General features: G+C 38.5%; 1 protein-coding gene across 3 annotated transcripts in view; it reads right to left on the reverse strand.

The window, feature by feature from the left end:
• Window positions 1–23,013, reverse strand: part of LOC124615258 (serine protease svh-1-like) — a 451,576-nt gene that overhangs the window by 277,179 nt on the left and 151,384 nt on the right. For all 3 annotated transcript variants that reach the window (XM_047143026.1, XM_047143011.1, XM_047143016.1), the window contains one exon: window positions 18,827–19,166. In XM_047143026.1, the coding sequence (XP_046998982.1) occupies window positions 18,827–19,166 (340 nt within the window). The remainder of the gene's footprint in view (window positions 1–18,826; window positions 19,167–23,013) is intronic.

Consider the following 23,013-nt stretch of genomic DNA (forward strand, 5'->3'; position numbering starts at 1 on the left):
AGCAAAGGCCTTCATATCAGTCATCTGCTATTATAGCCCATTAATGCCAAATTTCATTGCATTGTTCTAATGGATATGTTTGTTGTACATCCCATGCTGATTCCTGCAGTTAATTTACGCAGTGTTCCTTGTCTGTTATCACCGACAGGAGTACAAGAACACCACTGCTCTTGTTCTTTAAATGATTGCTGTCGTCCACTGCATTGTCCATGGTGAGACATAATGCCTTAAATTTGGTATTCTTGCCACTCTCTTGATGCTGTGTATCTTGGAATATTGAATTCCCTAGTGAAATGCAATGCCCCATACACTTAGCTCCAGCTACCATTCCACATTCAAAGTCTGTTAATTCCCATCATGTGCCCATAATCATGTTGCAAACCTCTTCACATGATTCAACTGAGTACAGGTGACAGCTCAGCCAATGCATTACCCTTTTATGCCTTATGTACGTGATACTACTGCCATCTGTATATGTGTATATCACAATGCCATGACTTTTGTCACTTTGCTGTACAACTTACACAGAAATTGTTATGAAAGATAACTGTAAATTGCTCATCGGTACTTCATCCTTGGGTTTTTCAAACTTCTGACAGTTAATTTCAGCTTACATTGTCAAAAGTTTTCTTTAGATACATAACAGTTACAATGATATGTTGGCCCTTCTTTATTCCTCTTCACATTACCAGATACTACCAGATACTTGAGATTACCTTAAATTTTTGAAGTTGAAGTTATGGTATTCCCATACCTCTTCAGTTTCTTCCCATTTTTTCTGTGAGTAATTCTAGTCAGCAAGTTTTTAATGTGAGAGACGTGACTTTGCCATACTCTGATGGTCTGTCTATTGTTCTAAGACTCCAATACTAGACTAAATATGCTCTACATCCACCCGTCCCACTCCCTACACACCCCAGCGACTTCAGATAACACTGGTATATCAGAGGAACATGATGTCTTTTTTGACACTGTTGGGATATGAACTGATCAACAGTGAAAAACTACATACAAGGAGAATATTACAAAATAACTAAACACTGTGTTTGGTAGATCTACATCTACATAGAGTAGTGCATTAAGTATGTATAGGGGTGGGACAGGCACGTTTGAGACAGCTCACAATGAAACTTTTGGATATAAATTACCAGTGTTGCCAATAAGATATGAGACAAATTTTAATAAGAATTTGAAAGACAATAACAAAATGACTATGATTGTGCATCTGTGAATGATGATTCGAAAGTAAGGAATCCATGGTTTACATATGAAAAACTAGAAGGAATCTGAATTTGCAGCTCTATTGAAAATCATTCAGAGCTATGGGATACAATGAGTAGAGAAGTTACAGGCACTATTTTCATACTCTTAGGGCCTGTTGTATAAGCATCGCTGAGTGGAGATCAATTCTGACATTAGTTCAGAAATTGAACACTGTTCATGACTCCATTCTATTGTACAACACTAAACTTGGATCCACCAAAGGAGGTAGAAACATGATTGACAACACCACAGAAATCAGCTATCACCATGATTATCAATCTCTGAATGCAGACATTAATCATATACATTGTACGTACACAGGATTTATTATCAAAAGAGTCGTATAATGATGATGAAGGAAAGTACACAAAAAAAGGAACCAATGTTTGAACTTCTCTTAATAGAAAAAAGACTTTTTGCAGGAAATCGTACTCAGCAGCATAATGCTACAACAGAATGCAAAAATCTGATAAAGCTACTACAACAAGCAAGAAAAACGTGTAAATATGTTGTCAATAAATTCCACAATCATTGCATTGTTACTCCAGTTAGCTTCATTTTCTGTTGGTTCTGGACTTTCTTTGCAGAAAGATTTTCATCCCAAATTTATGTGTGATGCTTTTACACATTTTAATACGCAATGATTAAGCATAGCTTCTGAGATCACTTGTACATTCAATGTAAACCATCAGTGACAAGTCCTACATATTTCTGCACTGAGCTTAGTCCACAGAACCTTGAATACCAGGAAACTTCAAAATTTGATAGAAACTACACTGTGTTTTCGTCATTTATTTTCTTCAGTAGGTATTTTGATGAATTCCTCCTTCAGTCTGGAAATGCAGGCCAATATCTTGAGGAAAACCCTGCAAGCTGTTGCTATATCTGTTTCAACGAATTGCCAACTATCATCTGAAGCTTTCAGTAGCATAACATCTTAATATTAAATATAGCATGCACACTGCAGTCAATAGCTGGTTTCTTTTTGTAGTTTCAGGAGATTCCTACTCCATCAACCTTAATTTTGAGAATGAGTTCACACTTTGTTGGCCTCAGCAGAGGCATCGGAATACTCAGATATCTGCAAAGTGAATGAAAGGAAACAATACACCATAATTCACATCATGTAAGTTTCTTGCACACAGAATGATGCCCACCACAGTGGCTCAGAACGCTTGAAAATTGTAAGAGTTAAGTGATTTCAGAATGTAGTGTTGTTATAATTATATTTATGACCAATACAGCAGAGAAAGTAGCATCAAATGGAAAAAAAAACCTTAGGGTTGACCTGGATTTGAAACTGGGTTCAAATCGTTCAAATGGCTCTGAGCACTACGGAACTTAACAGCTATGGTCATCAGTCCCCTAGAACTTAGAACTACTTAAACCTAACTAACCTAAGGACATCACACAACACCCAGTCAGCACGAGGCAGAGAAAAATCCCTGACCCCACCGGGAATCGAACCCGGGATTGAAACTGGGTTTCTTCATAAGAGAGACCAGAACATAAGTGCTGAGCTATTGAAACAGCTATTCAATCAGTGCTGGTAAATAATAACTTGGTAAACAAGTTATATATACCTACTTATTTCTTCTTTATTCATTAGTACTCATGCAGTTGCCCTAGCAGTTTAGCCATGTGTCCGATAGTTCAAAAATTAATACTCATTCTATAGTTACTGCTACTAGAGCTGAGAGACCACATTTAGAGATGTTCAAACACTATTGGCTGTTGTCAATATTAATATATGTAACTGTTCATGGCAAATATTTCAATTTTTCCTTTCTTCCTCTGCCGCTGAGGGTCTATAACATACCTCAAAATTAATCATAAAAATTGTGAGACATTTCCATCAATTGCTATGAAATAAATTAATATCTACACTCATTACATATGTAGCTGATAAGTCCCTTAAATTAACCTTATAGACTGGAAAAAATTTCAAGCTTCAGTGGTGTGATAGTGGCATAGCTACACATTTACGAGTTAATAACAACGTCTTTATTATTCCAGTTTATATTTGCACAGAGCAAAAGCACTGTTTTGTAATGTCACTACACTGTAACCTGATGATTACATGTGAACAAGACTTTGATCCATGAATTTTCACCAGTCACAATTCACCTTACCTCACCATGATAAAATCTGGGATTAACATTTGTAAAACACAGATTTCTGAGTTAAGCTTGATCTGAAATCACATACTGTGTTAACTAAGGTCAACTGCTTTATACAATCGTCCCTTAATAGCCATGTACCACTGCTGTCAACCCGTTATCCATCATGACAATGTTGAAGCTGTCAACTAATGGAAACTCAGGATTTAGATGAGAATGTGTTTTGGAGTGACTTTGAACAGAAATGGTAAAAACAATAGCAAATGTCAGTAATTCCTGGAATATCTGTATTGTTATGTTTCTGAGGAATCAAGTTGAGGTTAAGTTTAAAATTGTCACAAACGAGAAGAGCGTGTCTGGTTTGGTGCTAGAAATACTCTATTATGCCATACTAACATTGAACACACAGCTGAGATGTGAGTAAGTATATTGAATGTTGGGCAATCTTTGTCACATTAGGGAAAGAAGTTTTGTTAACTGGTAAGGAGATAGCCTTTGAAAACCATTACCCAAAAGGTGATGCACAAGGCAGTACATCTCCTCATGGATTACTAAATCAGACAATACTAAAATGGAAATTAACAAAAGAATAAAGGCCACCTTAGCGTATCAGAATAATACGATGACGATGATGATAATGATGATGATAGGTGATGATGATGATAATGAAGATAGCAATAATAATAGTAAAAATATCACTTATTGGTAACTGTATTTTTCCCAATGTGAACTGACACTCTTCCACATGTGAGGGCTGAAACTTAAATAGTAACCACATTGCCATATAGACTCAATTCAATGAAATCAAATAACGTTGTTTGTACTACACATTAGTCACATACATCCCCCTTGCCTCAACACAAGTTGACTCTCCCTTCCCATATCACATCCATGCAGAACTATAGTTGGAATCGTGAAGATAGTGGACTTGTTTAGGCTTGTTCTGTACATCTACTTTAGACATTCTCCTACAGCTAATAAGCATGTACTAGTATTCTGACAACTCTATTGCAAATTTCATAGCCAATGCGAGCAATAAATATGATCATAATTAATTATTTAGTGAATTTTTGTTCCATTTTTGTGAGTTATCATCATTGACAATGGTGGTAAGTGACAAATTCTACATAAGCAAATGAGAAACATTGTTGTGGTCTTCAGTCCAGAGACTGGTTTGATGCAGCTCTCCATGCTACTCTATCCCGTGCAAGCTTCTTCATCTCCCAGTACCTACCGCAACCTACATCCTTCTGAATCTGCTTTGTGTATACATCTCTTGGTCTCCCTCTATGATTTTTACCCTCCACGCTGCCCTCCAATACTAAATTGGTGATTCCTTGATGCCTCAGAATATGTCCTACCAAACAATCCCTTCTTCTAGTCAAGTTGTGCCACAAATTTCTCTTCTCCCCAATTCAATTCAATACCTCCTCATTAGTTATGTAATCTGTCCATCTAATCTTCAGCATTCTTCTGTAGCATCACATTTCAAAAGCTTCTACTCTCTTCTTGTCCAAGCTATTTATCGTCGACGTTTCACTTCCATACATGGCCACACTCCATGCAAATATGTTCAGAAACGACTTGCTGACACTTAAATCTATACTCGATGTTAACAAATTTCTATTCTTCAGAAACGCTTTCCTTGCCATTGCCAGTTTACATTTTATATCCTCTCTACTATGACCATCATCAGTTATTTTGCTCCCCAAATAGCAAAACTCATTTACTACTTTAAGCATCTCATTTCCTAATCTACCCTCAGCATCACCCAATTTAATTCAACTACATTCCATTATCCTCATTTTGCTTTTGTTCATGTTCATCTTATATCCTCCTTTCAAGACACTGTCCATTCCGTTCAGCTGCTCTTCAAGGTCCTTTGCTGTCTCTGACAGAATTACGATGTCATCGGAGAACCTCAAAGTTTTTATTTCTTCTCCATGGATTTTAATTACTAATCTGAATTTTTCTTTTGTTTCCTTTATGGCTTGCTCAATATACAGATTGAATAACATCGGGGATAGGCTACAACCCTGTCTCACTCCCTTCCCAACCACTGCTTCCCTTTCATGTCCCTCAACTCATATAACTGCCATCTGGTTTCTGTACAAAATGTAAATAGCCTTTCACTCCCTGTATTTTACTCCTGCCACTGTCAGAATTTGAAAGAGAGTATTCCAGTCAACATTGTCAAAAGCTTTCCCTAAGTCTACAAATGCTAGAAATGCAAGTTTCCTTTCCTTAATCTATTTTCTAAGATGAGTCGTAGGGTCAGATTTGCCTCATGTGTTCCAACATTTCTACAGAACCCAAACTGATCTTACCCAAGGTAGTTCTAATGGAATGTTGTCTACTCCTGGGGCCTTGTTTCAACTTAGGTCTTTCAGTGCACTGTCAAACTCTTCACGCACTATCATATCTCCCATTTCATCTTCATCTATGTCCTCTTCAATTTCCATAATATTGTCCTCAAGTACATCACCCTTGTACAGATCCTCTATATACCCCTTCCACTTTTCCGCTTTCTCTTCTTTACTTAGAATTTGGTTTCCATCCAAGCTCTTGATATTCATACAAGTGGTTCTCTTTTCTCCAAAAGTCTCTTTAATTTTCCTGTAGGCAGTATCTATCTTACCCCTAGTGATATAAACCTCTACATCCTTACACTTGTCCTCTAGCCATCCCTGCTTACCCATTTTGCACTTCCTGTCGATCTCATTTTTGAGACGTTTGTATTCCTTTTTGCCTACTTCATTTACTGCATTTTTGTATTTTCTCTTTTCATCAATTAAATTCAATATATCTTCTGTTACCCAAGGATTTCTACTAGAACTCGTCTTTTTACCTACTTGATCCTCTGCTGCCTTCACTATTTCATCCTTAAAAGCTACCCATTCTTCTTCTACTGTATTTCTTTCCCCCATTCCTGTTAGTTGTTCCCTAATGCTTTCCCTGAAACTCTATACAACCTCTGGTTCTGTAAGTTTATAAAGATCCCATTCCCTTAAATTCCCACCCTTTTGCAGTTTCTTCAGTTTTAATCTACAATCATAACCAATAGATTGTGGTCAGAGTCCGCATCTGCCCCTGGAAATGTCTTGCAATTTAAAACATGGTTCCTAAATCTCTGTCTTACCATTATATAATTTATCTGAAACCTTCGAGTATCTCCAGGCCTCTTCCATGTATACAACCTTCTTTTACGATTCTTGAACCAAGTGTTAGCTATGAGTAAGTTATGCTCTGTGCAAATTTCTACCAGTCGGCTTCCTCTTTCATTTCTTACTCCCATTCCATATTCACCTACTACATTTCCTACTCTTCCTTTTCCTACTATCGGATTCCAGTCACCTATGACTATTAAATTTTCGTCTCCCTTCACTATCTGAATAATTTCTTTTATCTCATCATACATTTCAGCAATCTCTTTGACATCTGTGAAGCTAGTTGGCATATAAACTTGTACTACTGTGGTAGGCATAGGCTTCGTGTCTATCTTGGCCACAATAATGTGTTCACTATGCTGTTTGTAGTAGCTTACCTGCACACCTATTTTTTTTATGAGAGACATAATTTTGTGAAAAGGATAGTTGCTACTCACAATGTATGGACATGCTGAGTTGCAGATAGGCACAACGAAAAGATGGTCAAGTAAAGCTTTCAGCCAAACAGGCTTTCACCAGAGTTAGACAAAACACACACACACACACACACACACACACACACACACACACACACACACACAGAGAGAGAGAGAGAGAGAGACAGACACACACATGACTACAGTCTCTGGTTGCCAAAGTCAGACTGTGAGCAGCAGCACATGATGGGAGAAGCAACCATGGTGGTGGGGGTAAGGAGGAAGCTGGGGGTGGGGAGGGGAGGGGTAGCAGGGAAGTGGTGGGGGACTGTGAAATGCTGCTTGTGGGAGTGCACAGAGATGAAGTGGGAAAAGGGTAAGGCAGCTAGGTGCAGTAAGGAGGCTAGACTGATGGCACCCCTCTGACAGCGGTATTCCACCACCCACCAAACCTACACAATATTCTTGTCCATCCCTATCCTGCTCCCAACCCCTAGCCTCATGGTTCATATCCCTGTAATAGATGTAGATGCATGACCTGTCCCATATATCCTCCCACCACCATCTACTCCATATCAGTCACAAGCACCAACTATCCCATCAAAGTCAGGACTACCTGTGAATCTACAAGCTAATCTGCAACCAATGTGCTGTGTTCTACGTGGTCGTGACAACCAATAAGTTGTCAGTCCACATGAATGGCCAGTGACCAATTATGGCCAAGAAACAGCTGGATGACTCAGTTGCCGAGAATGCTGCCCAACACAACGTTTTTCATTTCAATGACTGCTTCACAGCCTGTGCCATCTGGATCCTTCCCACCAACACCAGCTTTTCTGAACTGTGTTTCCATTCCAGCACTACATAGCCCTCTATTCCATCAATGTACCCACTGCCTTTTTTGCTTCTATCCTTTTTCCGCTGCCCCCTGCCTCCCCTTGCCCTCCATCAAACTGCCCTCAGTCTAACTTCCCGACTGCACCTAGCTGCCCCACCCTCTCTCACCTCATTCCTGTAGTGTGCCCTGCCCCTCCCCACCCCCATCACTCAGATTGCTTTCCCCATTATGCACTGCTGCTCGCAGTCTGGCCCTGGCAGCCAGAGAAGAGACTGTGGTCACGTGTGTGTGTGTGTGTGTGTGTGTGTGTGTGTGTGTGTGTGTGTGTGTTGCATTCCAGCATCTCCACTATATGGTGAGTAGCAACTATACTCTTCATTACTTTGTTGTTATTCCATTCTGGGTTTTCGATTGTTTGAGAGACATAATTTGTAAAATACATGATTTCTTCAATCACAAAGCATGTGTATGCATGTACCACAACTGGTGCTTGGAATCTGCAGCACTTGAGTGTGGACAAATACCCGACTGTGCTCAACAATCTGAAGTGGCTTACCCTTCACAGGGCAAAGTGGAAGACGCCAAAATGCCTGACCAAATTTCGAACGGAAATGATGAACAAGCAAGAACTACCATTGTTTGTGAATTCAACTATACAAGCAGAACGGAATGTTGTGTAGTGCACAACGTTTTAAAAACAACAGCAACAGAACTGAATGAAAATTTAATACACCTGAAGATGTAAAGCATGACAGCACTATTAAAGTCTTCAGGAGACTTGCAGGAAATCTGTTTTGCATTAGAACTATGCCAAGGTGCATAAAATGAGGGATGCTAAAATGTGGCAGACATTCATCAACCAAGTTATCCCTGTGTCAATGAGTAATAATGGTCTCCTATACTGCGTTCATCATAAGAATAAACCTGATGTAAACATTACACCATGTATTCTTCCACGTTTGCTTGAATCTCATTGAATTTCATTTCACATGGAATGGAAGCCAAGCTGTAGCCAGTACAGTGAAGTACAATCATAAGGATACGTTTTATGATGTGTTATATGCACACAGACTGAGTGATAATGCAGGACAACAACTTTACTTGCACATTTAACTGACAGCATTGGCCAGCCTGCTGGTCCAACTAACCTGCAATGATAAGAGCAGTTGCACTTCAGACATAAAAAGAGATGAGCAGAGGAACAATATAGTTTCAAATGTCATTTAGTTTTTAAAAAGACTGAAATAATATTCAGCAAAACTCCAGCACTACCGCACACTTCTTAGGTGACTAGATGGAAACCATAAAATGCTCTCATTCCCATCTATCATAGTATTCTAATTACAAACAAGAGTGATGAAAATACCTAGCTTAAATACAGGGTAACTTTTCTGAGTGAGCTATGTGTGAAGTAAAAGCATATTGCAGGCATTTCACCACATTGTTGATTACTGAAGCTATTGAAGGTATTAATCATAGTCAGTCAACTGATAATCTCTTAGCTCCTTCCTTATCTGAATATGAGAAATACATTTCAGTTATGGAACTATCATCTGCTACATTGATAACAACTCAATCAACAACAGAATCCATGAAGCCACCCAGGTGCTGCATTTTCTCCTCTTCTTTTATGACAAGCCATTGTACATCCTGCCAGCATTTGGCAGTGACATGTCAAAATGCTGCATGTGTTAGTTCCAGTACATCTGGCACCTTTTACATTCTTGTTATTTCTAGTGCCATATTGCTTAACTTGACTGCAAATCAGTTCTGTTGGGTTCATATTGTAGTGGTGCAGCAGTGGCAAATGTAAAAATACAGGATTTGTACTGTGAGCTCAATGCTGTAAAAATCATTGTTTTGCATTTTTCTACATCACTTATCAGTCTGGTTCATGTGAGACTACATCTGTGGTATAAAACAGTGAACACAGTCCAAATCATTTGGTTTATTTTGTTTTTTTATATTTTCTTAATTTAAGCAACCTTTATTGACAATCTGTCATAAAATATTGATAGTTAAGAATTTATATTTGAAATGAAAACAAGAATTTTGAAGCAATATATGATTAGAAACAAGAAGATGTGCATTATTCATAAAAATGATCATGAATTTTACAATTACGAGATGTATGTATTTCAAATTGAATGAAAAAAAAAAAGATGAGATTTGAACCAGTGTAATCTCCCCACGGAAAATTACCCTCTACCACGCAATAATTAATAATGGTCAACCAAATCATCCACATGTATTTACGTTTGAAAAGTATCTGATCAGATTTTCTAGTAATATATGCGCTGACAGCTCGTCGACGCCAAGGTATTTTTCTAGTACGTTTATTCTTTGGAACAACAGAGGTACAGAAATGTATGCTCCATGGTTATTATAGAGAGAGAGAGGAACAGCTTCGGAAGTATCGGTTGGAAGATTGTCGGATTGCTAAAGGAGATTTTTTTTTACTCTTCTTCGCGCTAAAGCGAGCTAGGAAAGTTTGTGCCGCTAGCGTGATAGATAAAGAGAAAGAAAACCCTGTAAAAGAAAATTACATGAGACTTGGAACCAACAGAAAACGGAACATGTACGGAAATGGATTCAATATACAATTTTCCTCAGAAATAACGTTTGTGACCATTTTATTCTAGAGTGAATGACGAATGAGTTGTCTGTCTGAACCATTGATGATTGTCTGGGCCCTGTAATTAATTGGGAAGTTTCAGCTGTGACGAAGAGAGCCTGCAATCTCTGAGTTTTTTGAAATCGTCCAAAAAGGCTTCGTCCACATCTGAAATTTTAGATCTGTCGTAAACTGAACGAATTGTTCAAACGATCGATTTTCCCAACTGAATGCAGCGCTTAATAATAATAACAAATGTAAAGATCTTTTCTAGCAAGCCAGCCGCTGAATATTAAGACGAAGGGCTCCACCAGAGATTCTACTAGGCTGATTTCACGTAAATAATATATTTAAACTGTACACAGATAAAGGACAGAGAGAGAGAGAGAGAGAGAGAGAGAGAGAGAGAGAGAGAGAGAGAGAGAGAGAGTGAGAGAATCCTCCATTAGCATAATTGTTTCTCTGTCTTTTCACGGATCAGCCTAACTAGAAAACACGAAGCCCTGACTTTATTGTACCGATTTATGTGTGAGAGGGAAAGAGCGATAAAGGCGACAGATACACTTCTGTACAGACAAAACATTACACCAAGTTAGTGGCAAGCTGCATTCACATAGACTTTCATCATTTACAAAAGCAGAGTAGAATTCATTATAATGGCCAATCCGTGACAGGACACGTTTTTGGACGTTGTTAAAATAATTTTGTTCTCTGTTTCATGTGAACTACGACGAGACAACTTAACTTGGAAAAGAGAAGAAATACTCGCAGGCAAATGAAGTGGATCTACAAATAAAAGCAGCACGCTGGGCGCAGAAAAAAGGCCAGATCTATAATTTTTTATTAAAGCTTCCTAGTATTGAGGAAGTAGACGTAGATTTGAACATTTACTAATTGTGTTCATGCTAGACGTAGTTTGATTGACCTGCCCTAGTTGCATTTACCTGTATAAGTACTATAAGAAAGTAGCCACAGAAGTATTCTTGTGTGAAGGGAGATATATACATATTGACTGTAGAACATTTATATGGTTTTAACTAAAGCAATGTTTAAGATGAGTCAAGCAGAGCAGAGCAACACGCAACAGCCTTCAGCTGTGAGCACGGATAATAGTGATGTAGTAAGAAGTGTTGTAGAACCGATCGCTACAGATAGTGCAATAGAACGCCCGGTAGACACGGCTGGAGATGTAACAGCAAGTATGCAACATGGATTAGATCCATTAGTAATTATCATGAGACAGATGCAGATGATAACCAAGAGCATGAATAATATGAAAACCGACATTAATGCGAAGTTAGCCTCAGTTACCGAGGGGCAAAATGATTTGAATGCGAAATTAGCCTCAGTTACTGAGGGGCAGGAAAATCTGAAAGCTGAGATTAAGCAGCAGTTACATGACAGTTTTTCCGAATTAGAGCAGCGGATAGAGGCGAAGACAAAGGAACTTAAAGATCAGGCCGAAGAGACGGAACGAAAATTAACTGCACAAATAGAATTGGTTAAAGCTCAATGTGAGGAATCTACTCAACGCGTACATGTAGAAATGAAGGAGTATGTGGCTATTAAGATAGATACCGTACGGGAACAGGTGGAAATGGTTCCGCAATTAGTACAAAAGCAAGATGCCATGTCATGTGCAATTGCGCAACTTCCTGAATTGGCACGTATGCAGACGAACCTAAAGGAAAGTGTTGAACATCTGACCGAACGTCAAGACGTTATAGACCACCAAATTAATGTATTAACAGGTAAATTATCCGAAATCACATTAGAAAACAAAAGGCTAATGTGTGAAAACGTTGAGCAAAATGTTAAAGCAGCATTCCAGAGTCTATGCGGCAAACAGGAAGAGAATTTGTTTGCGAAAGGACTTGAGGAAGTGCGACAGCAGTCAGGTGCTGATTTCGAGCATTGGAAACAAACGATAGAAGAGTCAATACGCGTTTCACAACAAGGCTCAGAACAAATGAATACCGGCCAGCAGCAGAAGTTGGCAGCGTCTGTAGAGCCAGTTACTGCACATTCGCACACGATACCGACTTGTGTGAGTAACTCGAATATTAAATTGCCACGAGCTAGTTGTTTGCGTGAAGTTTTATCTGACGGAGATTACGAAAGCCTTTGCCATGCCGAAGAAAAAATGATAAAGCATTGGCAATTCCAGATTTTTAACACTGAAAAAAGGGGAGTCCATCCGATCGTTTTTATCCGAAGTTTTAGAGGAGTGCTACCCAGAAATTGGTCGGAGTGGCAGAAAATCAGTTTCGTGACGGTATATACAAGGTTCAGGGGCGATCTGGGCCTCGGACATGAATTCTGTTTGCTCGACATATGACAATTTTGAGAAAGCGTTTTTAGCAAAATTCTGGTCAGAAGGGGTACAGGAACACCTAAGGCAGGAGGTGCTCTACCCAGAGCCTTTCTCTTTTTCAAAAGGAAGCCTTAGGAAGTATTTTGAAAAATATATAAACAAAACTAGACATTGGGACAGACCTATGCCTTTGCCAGACATAATAAACATACTTAAGGCAAGATTACCAACTAACATCCGGAATCAATTAATTTACGGGAACGATAAAGACTTGGAGTCGTTCCTCACGACGTTAGATCATATAGACATTATAGAAGAGAGCAACCAGAAAGCCCGTAACAACAGATTCCAATATAGGGAGATAGAACCTCCGCCAAATGGTAGGCAAGGGAACGCACAGAGATTGATAAATAGTGGAGAAACCCCTCAAAATCTCAATAATAATACCGGCAATAGTCTTGCGAGGGGCTATCCAAGGAACAACAGGAATGGAAAACGATACAATCCCATATGGGGGAACGAAAGGAATTTCAGACCGCAAGCCTGGAACAATAACAGTAATAGAAAGTGGAATCAACCGGGGGGAATAGATTCAAATAACCAACATCAGTGGGGACGGACATCTACGAATCAACCGGTAATTACCGAAGTGACGGACAATGTCAACCACCAGGCGAATCAAAATCCAACAAACTTGTAAGGACCCACTCGTGCCCCGGAGGAGCGGTCAACAATTGGTTGAGGGGCAACAGGATATGTGTACCCATGCTAACGTATAATGATGGACGATTACTGGCAGATGAATTGACCGAGGACTTAGAACTCCAAGATGAGGATAAGGAACAGGTGGCAGTAGCCGAAGTGCAAGTCATTTTGGAGACTGTACCTATAGTGGCGGTTTTGGACACAGCTGCAACCACGAATGTTATTTCGGAGGCTCTATTCAACAAGATCAGAAATATAAGACGAGTACCAATTTTTCCAGTTCAAAATTGCAGAATAATAGGTGCCGTTGGGGCTAGATCGGCTAATGTAAAAGTGCAGTCACTACTTAGTGTAGAAGTCGGAAATGTAGCAATATTAAGCACATTCCTTGTTGTAAAAAATTTGGTGGTAGACTGCATTATAGGAGTCGACAGCCTACGTCAATACGGATGCAGAATAGATTTTAAAACAGGAAAAATTTGGTTAAATGTAAATAAACAAGAAATTGAGTTGGACTTGTTGAAAAAGGAAAGCCTTACCAGAAAATATAATAGTGGGATCAGTGTGCAAGTAATCAGGACTGCACAAAATTCTAAACAGCACGTAAATAATGAGTTCCAAGTCAAAGGAGACTTCGGTCAATTAGTGTATGAGAAGTTAAATGAATCCGACTGCATTATTGAAGAGCAGAAGAAGCAGCTCAAAGAATTATTATTAGTGTATGAAAATGTGTTTGACGAAAGGCCAGGAGTTATTAAGGGATACATATGCCATCTCTACGTTAAGCCACACGAAACGTATTGTAGAACTTTCTATCCTGTTCCCTGGAGGTTAAAGGCTCAAGTTCAAAAAGAAATAGATCGCATGTTGAAATGGGGTTTGATCAAACCCTCTACAAGCCCATACTGCTCCCCATTGTTGGTCGTGCCAAAAGCAAAATGAACGCTCGTAAAAAACATAACAATAAACTGTGTGTGTAGTGATAGAAACCTTTAAATTGAAATAGTTAATCAGTGACATAGAGTATAGAAATAGTGACTAACCATTATTATCGAGTGTTGTAAAGAAGATAGTGGAGATAGGCTTCACCTGTGGTTTGGGTAAACTTAGAACTTTAGCATTGCTAATGTCATCAAGAATGATTAAGGATCTAACTGACCTTCAAGAAGAATGAAATGTTTCCCGCAAATGACGCGGCGGAATAATCAAAAGAGGTTCCGAGTGAATATTCATATATAATCTCATGTGAACGCTTACATGTGTAAACGTGTGAAGGGATCTGTTGTGGTAGTGAATCGTGAGTGACGGTTAATGCCGCAAAGATAATTTCCTGCGCAAAACAGTTGACGTCGGCGCGAGAATTAAAATCGATATAGATGATACAGATATGCTTTGTAAGAGACTCGCACCAAACGCGAGGATAAACTGATTCATGTTGAACTCTAAAAGGAATAGGTGTTATAATTAGAAGTTAAGAGTTTTTAATTTATTAATGAATGATTAAAGAAAGTAATATTCATAGATTCAGTAGTAATTTAATGGTTCGTGTTCGTTTGGGAATTTTGTGTGAAAAATCCATTTCCATATATGAGCATGGATGAACACCGTATGAATCAGAGAGTAATTGAAAGAAGCGAATCCGCATTCCTCAATGCTAATAACTTTTACATTTCAGCACTCAAGCGAAGAAATATATGTATTTAGAATAAAAAGTTTTGAGTATAGCTAAATTATATGACTTATCAAGGAAATATGGATGATGTCTTGGTATAAAATGAACTACACTTTCCATTATTCGATGATTTGAATCCAAAATCTATAGTAAGTTACATGAATCCTTTAAATTACGAAGAACAAATCAGTGATAGAAAATGTGTTAGAACTTTTGGACTTATAAGCACAAGTGGGGAGGCAAAGTCAAAAGGAGTATTCAAAAGGGAGTAAATCGGATGATGCTTTTGGCAACATCATTAGTTAATGGTTGAATTCCTTGAAGTACGTTGTAACAAAAAGGATCCATGAAGCCATAAGGATTTTGCTTTCAAAAAGGAGAATCTTGGACGGTGCAACCTAATCAGTTCTCTTACAGGAAGAGTTTTCCTTTTGGTCATTGCTAATTCTGTTGGAATGAATGTTGCATGTGAATTCGAGTATCCCTGTTCCTTCTACTCTTCCCATTGTGGACCGCGTAGAAGATCAACTACAGAGGGGGCCGCGTAGAAGACCGACTACAAATGTGGACGTCGGGGACATGCAAGACCCGGGGGAGTTTAGCACCGCAAGATATTGTACCAGGAGCAAGATTGTAAAACGAGAATTCACGTTATTTATTGTAAAACGTTTTTTTTTTGCTAGAGGCACAAACCACTCTTCTCCAAATCGTGATACAAATTGATCCCTGTCTTTCCTTTAGAGATCTATTTCAAAATTATATTTTTTTTTCTTCTATAGGCTTTCCTATCTTCTATGTACCGTAGGCTGGGGGTCTAGGCTTAAGAGGTTTTCCAAGGTTTCCCTGCTTAAGAAAGTTCCCGAATGGGTAGACCCTGACATCAGTTCATGAAAGATCATCTTCCTTGGTTGTGCACAGCAAATATAACACCTAGATGCACGTAAAAGCAATACAGCCGTGGTACCGGTCTCTTCATTTCTTCTGTCTTCAACATTTCTTTTCTTCGTCTGTCTCAAATATAATATTCTTTTTCAGTCGGAGGACTGACAATCATCACTTCCGGGTTATCCACGCTAATAGATAGCTCGCGAAGTGTGTTCGGTGAATCAAAATTGAGCTCACAAACTTCGCTCGCTGCGAGGGGCATTGTAATCTCCCCACGGAAAATTACCCTCTACCACGCAATAATTAATAATGGTCAACCAAATCATCCACATGTATTTACGTTTGAAAAGTATCTGATCAGATTTTCTAGTAATATATGCGCTGACAGCTCGTCGACGCCAAGGTATTTTTCTAGTACGTTTATTCTTTGGAACAACAGAGGTACAGAAATGTATGCTCCATGGTTATTATAGAGAGAGAGAGGAACAGCTTCAGAAGTATCGGTTGGAAGATTGTCGGATTGCTAAAGACGATTTTTTTTACTCTTCTTCGCGCTAAAGCGAGCTAGGAAAGTTTGTGCCGCTAGCGTGATAGATAAAGGGAAAGAAAACCCTGTAAAAGAAAATTACATGAGACTTGGAACCAACAGAAAACGGAACATGTACGGAAATGGATTCAATATACAATTTTCCTCAGAAATAAGGTTTGTGACCATTTTATTCTAGAGTGAATGACGAATGAGTTGATGATTGTCTGGGCCCTGTAATTAATTGGGAAGTTTCAGCTGTGACGAAGAGAGCCTGCAATCTCTGAGTTTTTTGAAATCGTCCAAAAAGGCTTCGTCCACATCTGAAATTTTAGATCTGTCGTAAACTGAACGAATTGTTCAAACGATCGATTTTCCCAACTGAATGCAGCGCTTAATAATAATAACAAATGTAAAGATCTTTTCTAGCAAGCCAGCCGCTGAATATTAAGACGAAGGGCTCCACCAGGGATTCTACTAGGCTGATTTCACGTAAATAATATATTTAAACTGTACACAGATAAAGGACAGAGAGAGAGAGAGAGAGAGAGAGAGAGAGAGAGAGAGAGAATCCTCCATTAGCATAATTGTTTCTCTGTCTTTTCATGGATCAGCCTAACTAGAAAACACGAAGCCCTGACTTTATTGTACCGATTTATGTGTGAGAGGGAAAGAGCGATAAAGGCGACAGATACACTTCTGTACGGACAAAACATTACACCAAGTTAGCGGCAAGCTGCATTCACATAGACTTTCATCATTTACAAAAGCAGAGTAGAATTCATTATACCAGCAATCCATGATCTGTACCAGATTATCAATCCACTACGCTAGCAATTCGGCTATCCATCCAACATGTGTTTATAACTCAACTGCAGTAAATACAGCCCCTCGGAAAACTTCCAAGCTGATTTTTTTAAATGTAAATTCATGAAAAACATTAAGAACAACGTATTTCTCAACATTTTTTAACCATGTGCCACTACGTAGCAGGAAGCAGCCTTTGCCATTTTCATACTGTGTATTAACAGCGCTACAATCAGAGCACAACAGTACTGTACACCATTTTTTAAATAAAAACTAAATTGCTAAAGTGATTAAGAAAAATGTTTGTGGCTGGCAATACATTAGAATATCTTAAAGACTCATTTAATGTAACTTAGTAATAAGATACTTAATTCGTTAGTAGGACCTACTTCCAAGAGCATAACAACACCAGTGTATGCATGCTATGGCTTCTGACCAATCATCATGTTTGTATTTGTTTACATCATGTTTATTCTTAGGATGGACAGAGTGTATCACTGTGTTATTGGAAAGTGATTGATTCCAGCCCAGGAGACGGGACTAATGCACATGACAGTGCTTCACATACTGAAGGAAATTTGGGCATGTGAAAAATGGTGTCACTGTCTCACAACTCATTCTACATGGTTTGACAGAAATGGCTGCAATACAAAGCTGGTGGTAACCACTTGGAATGTTAGGAACATGAAAGAGAGGCCTTCTTATGCCTTATCATTATGCTGGATGAGATACAGGCTAAATGATATGAGCCACACCTGAGGCACCAATCAAATGAATGGCATCACAAGTGTCACCACAAGAACTGAAAATGAAAGACATTGTGATTCTGGTGTATGACTGTATTGATCTTATCTTATCACATACTATTCCCCAATGGCAGACCGTCATTGCCTTGTAATACTGTTTATTTTTGGAATGCAATCTGGTACCAGCTTTCAGAATGAAGTGGCAGTGATTTCTGCAGAAATCACCCATCATTTTGCAGGCGAATGCTTGGGTGCATACAACACAAGGTGTGACTGATTTTTTTGACAGATGTGATGGGAAAATGATATACTATCCAGCATACTCCACGGACTTAAGATCTCATGATTTTGACTTGATTCCTGAGATGAAGATAGCATTTTATTGCTTTCACTTCAAAATGATTAGAGACTCTTTGGGCAACAGATTACTCCATTTCACACCATCAACACCACTGGCACTGCTAAACTTTTACAGAGACTCTTTGGGCAACAGATTACTCCATTTCACACCATCAACATGACTGGCACTGCTAAACTTAACCTACAAATTCCACATCACTGTCAACAGGTTACGCACAAAACTTGTGACTACTTTGAAGAACAGTAAAACTTCAAAGTACGCATCTATTTTGTATCATTTGGAAACAAAAAGCTACCTTATTAAAGTTCCGAACCCCATATTTATATGAAATGAGCAATACTTCTCATCATGAAACTTTTTATCAAGTATCATACGATAAACATGCTTAATACCTGAGAAGAAATATCCAACAGAGTTGCTCCTTGAGCGCTGCAGTACTCTAATGCTGTTTCAAAGCCAAACTGTTTAATGTCACTCCTGTTCTGAACAGCAATCAGAGAGTAGCAAGAATTGTTATAGTTCATTTCCCCTGGTTGGCATACAGAAGCTCTATTTCTAAAACATTTCACACCAGCTGCTTGTGTATTTAAGTGAGACACCTTTGCTTTTTGATACAGATGGCAGAATTCCAGTGAGGCTTCATTTCCATTACAACTCACCACATCCACAGAAATCTGATTAACTTTCTGCGAATATGATTTTGGACAACCTTGCCATGAAAGTTCTGCTCCTCTAGAAATGAAAGTGTAGTTAATATTTGGAACTACTAGGTAAATTTTGTATTTTAACATATATTTATGCACAACTTATTCGGAAAACAGAGTAAATCTTACAAAAGTAAACAAATACGATTACAAAAATGTTAAAATTACCATGTGATTCTGTTAAAACTACATTACATTACAGCTATGGCCATTCCACAGTACATTCCTATACAGAATAATTTATGGGCAGTCTATGGGAATCCTTCCTAGCCATAGACATACTAAAACCTCCAATTAATTCAGATTCACAGATTTATTTACAACATGTTTACAGTCTGGTCTCAAGGCCAAGATATGTTGCACTCCTTTCTCCTGAAACTGGACACCTCCTATTCAAGTCATTCATTATACTTTTTCTACTCACGCCATTTCTAAGGCTGGTAATTGAGAAGAAGCAAGCTGGTATTATTTTACTTCCCATCTTGTTTCGCATCTGCCTCTTCAAATTTCATTTTTTCATTTTTCACTAATTATCATAAACATGCGAGAGTATAATTGGCATTTTTGTAAAAGGGAAAGGTTGGCCCTCAGTTTTAAAGACTATAACACCACATCTAATTTTGTGCTTAGTTTTATGTATGTAATTTATTTTCTAACTTGTTTTGACTATTCCTAGTTAGTATCTTTTGTTATTGGATGAAATCAGTAATTTCTTCGTAACTTAAATTCTATTGTTGATGTATAAACAAATGTAACTTCTGTACTAATTATAAACATTTGGAGGAACAACTAACAGTATTCTTAAAGGATCTATTTGGCTCTATTCGAAAACATGTTAGCGAAGCCAGCCCTTAATTAATTCCAAAGTTATTAACAGTTTTGTCAAAAGTATTGTCTGTGTAACAATATTTGTTAATTTCATGATTCAAACAAATAATTCAGCCTAACTCTTGTAGTAGAAGAAACTGTTAAAAAGAACCAATTTTTTGATCTATTCAGTTAATTTAATGAGTTAACTTTTAATTGTAATTCCTGTAAATTTAACTTTGAACAATATGTAGTTTTATTATCTTTTATTGTGAGGATGTATAAGGGGGCGATTTTTGGTCACGAGACAGTCTGTCCACGGCTGAGTTTCAGACGAGAAACCTGTGTTGGTTAGATCAACAACAATGCATCAACTTAATTGTGAAATAAGTGTAACACAATTAGGCTGTGTGTTAAAACAAATACAGTATCTGTTTCCATATGTACTTTTTTATTCTTCAAGAAATGTGAACTATGTGGTTAGGCTTTTACTGCTCATAGGTGTCCAACAGGAAACTATTGTAGCAGTATGTGGATGTTCACCTGCAACCTATTAATGAGGCTTATCGAAAGTTAAACAATAGTGCACTGGCCATATAACTCTGTATTATTTGGGAGTTGTGAACAGTGAAAGTAAAGTACTGTGAAATGCAAATGTGCACCTGTTGGCTACACCATTTAAAGTAGTCAGTGTTGTACTTCCTCAACCCATTTTTCAGCCAGTGTAGCAACACAGTACATCGACACTGAGGACAACAAATGAAGAAATAAAGCAGATGAATGCTACACAGTTCTTTCACCTGAGGAGGTGTCTTCTTGCTGCCTTGTAATTCATGGACACCATACCTGCAGTGATAAGCAACTCCTTGCAATATAATGTAGATCTTGCCAAGGCTGCTGTGGAAGATCAGTGACATTGCTCATAGATGTCATCAGCAATTTGTCTTTGTAGGGATGTTTGTATTATATCATCAATTGTCTTGTTATTGTAGTTTGCAGATAAAAACTCTGTTACAGTGATTAACTTGTACTTCCTTGCTTTCTAAATGGCAAAATTTTCTGGTGCCAAAACCAGGGAATTGGGAGCTCGTGGGCTATCACTGGGTGATACACTGCTGACTTCTTGCCACTGATGGAGGACAGAGTTGCTACAACATTTAAAGGGTATGATACAAATGCATGCTGTACAGTAGCCAATCAGAAGACTGTTGACATTGCCCACTGCTCTTGTGGCTGAGACAAAAAATTACCACAGCACACTGAGCCTGCTATTGCCATTACAAAAACACTAGGAAGTGTCATTTCAAGCCAAGAAAAGATCATATGGTTGTGCATATTTAATTTAAAACTGCTTGTCAGTTGTTGCCTGTGGTAGGCACAAGCACCTCTGGACAGCAACGAGTTGCCTCACTTCATCGATCTCTACTTACCTGGAACAGTGGAATATTTTTACAGCATGCATAATGTATAATTTGAAAGCCAATAACAACAATGCCTTTTGAAGACTTACAAAGTTTCAAAAGACAACGATCTCATCAGAGATGTCTTATCACATGTCTAGTATCCACAACTGAAGAATATTCAGATGACACACCACTAAAGGTATTAAATATTGCAAGGAATAGTTGTAAGAAGAGCTGCCCCTTCCTTCACAGTTTAACAACACTGCTTTGATGCGACCTGCCACGAATTCCTCCCATGCGCAAACTTTTTCATCTCTGAGTAGCATTTGCAATCTAATACCTCAATTATTTGCTGGGTGTATTCCAATCTCTGACTTCCTCTAGTTTTTATCCTTTACAGCTGCCTCTAGTGCCATGTAAGTTATTCCCTGATGTTTTAACACATATCATCCTGTCCCTTCTTCTTGTCAGCGTTTTCCATATGTTCCTTTCCTCGCCAATTCTGCAGAGAACTTCCTCATTGCTTACCTTATCAGGTCACCTAATTTTCAACATTCTTCTGTAGCAGCACATCTCAGATGCTTCAACTCTCTTCCATCCCTACACAAGGACATGCCATTCACAAACACATCTGGTCCTTGGGCACATTAGCTCCTGCTGCAGCTGCTCTCAACATTTACTGCACACAATGTCATTCGAACCACAAAGCCACACATACCATGAAGCTATACTGCACTTTTTACAAAGATAGTGATCCCTGGGCACCTCAAGATACTAAGATCAAGAAATCAGTGTTTTCTTTGTCTCAATCAAGGCCACACTGTTGAAGACATTTCAAAGATAGGAAGAGCCACCTGCTCTCACTGCAAAAGGATTCATCAGCAATCAATTTGAGATGTAGTGAACCAGTCTAAGCCGTCCCATTAATAGTTCAGAGGGCAATGTCATCACGAGATGCTCAAGTTTCATGCAACTTCAGATGTCGTGTGTTTGTAATAGGGCCCACAGGTGATTCAGACATTGTGTTTTGGATGTAGGCAGCCAATCCACATTCATTTGCCAAAATCTGATTTACAGTCTAAACCTACAGGTTATCAATACTCAGTAAAAGCATGTGAATCTCATTTGACATCCATGCTTCACAGATTAGTATGTTTCAAGCTAAGCAGCACATACAAGAATACTCATGTTAGGCTCAACACTTCTGAGAGTTTACATAGCCTCACAAAACATGCAACTGTGCCCATAGACATCAAGGTAAATGATTGATTGAGGGGATTATGGGACTAAACAGTGAGGTCACCAGTTCCGCGATTCAAAAATTACTTGCGTAAGGTAGAGGTGTCCACTAAAAGTGGATGGATCCAGTCAGAGGGATCAAACTATAAAATGAAGAAACTAAAAACACACACAGCAGAAGGCATAATAGTGTAGGAAAATCTAAAAACAGAGGGTTGAAAGAGCAGCCTTTGCAAGGGAGAGTTTTCATAGGTCCCAAACACAGAAAATGCAAATAGAGGCCCCAACCACAACCAACCTACCACTGCTCCAAGAGTAAAGTAAAACCTTATAAACAAAAATAAAATCCACTGTCACATAGGAAACTGAGGACCAGTTCAAAAATTCAGCAGTAGTCTCCTTGATTGTTTGGAGTTTATGACTGAG

This window comes from Schistocerca americana, chromosome 1 (assembly GCF_021461395.2).
Source record: "Schistocerca americana isolate TAMUIC-IGC-003095 chromosome 1, iqSchAmer2.1, whole genome shotgun sequence".
In the NCBI taxonomy this organism is placed as follows: Eukaryota; Metazoa; Arthropoda; class Insecta; order Orthoptera; family Acrididae; genus Schistocerca; species Schistocerca americana.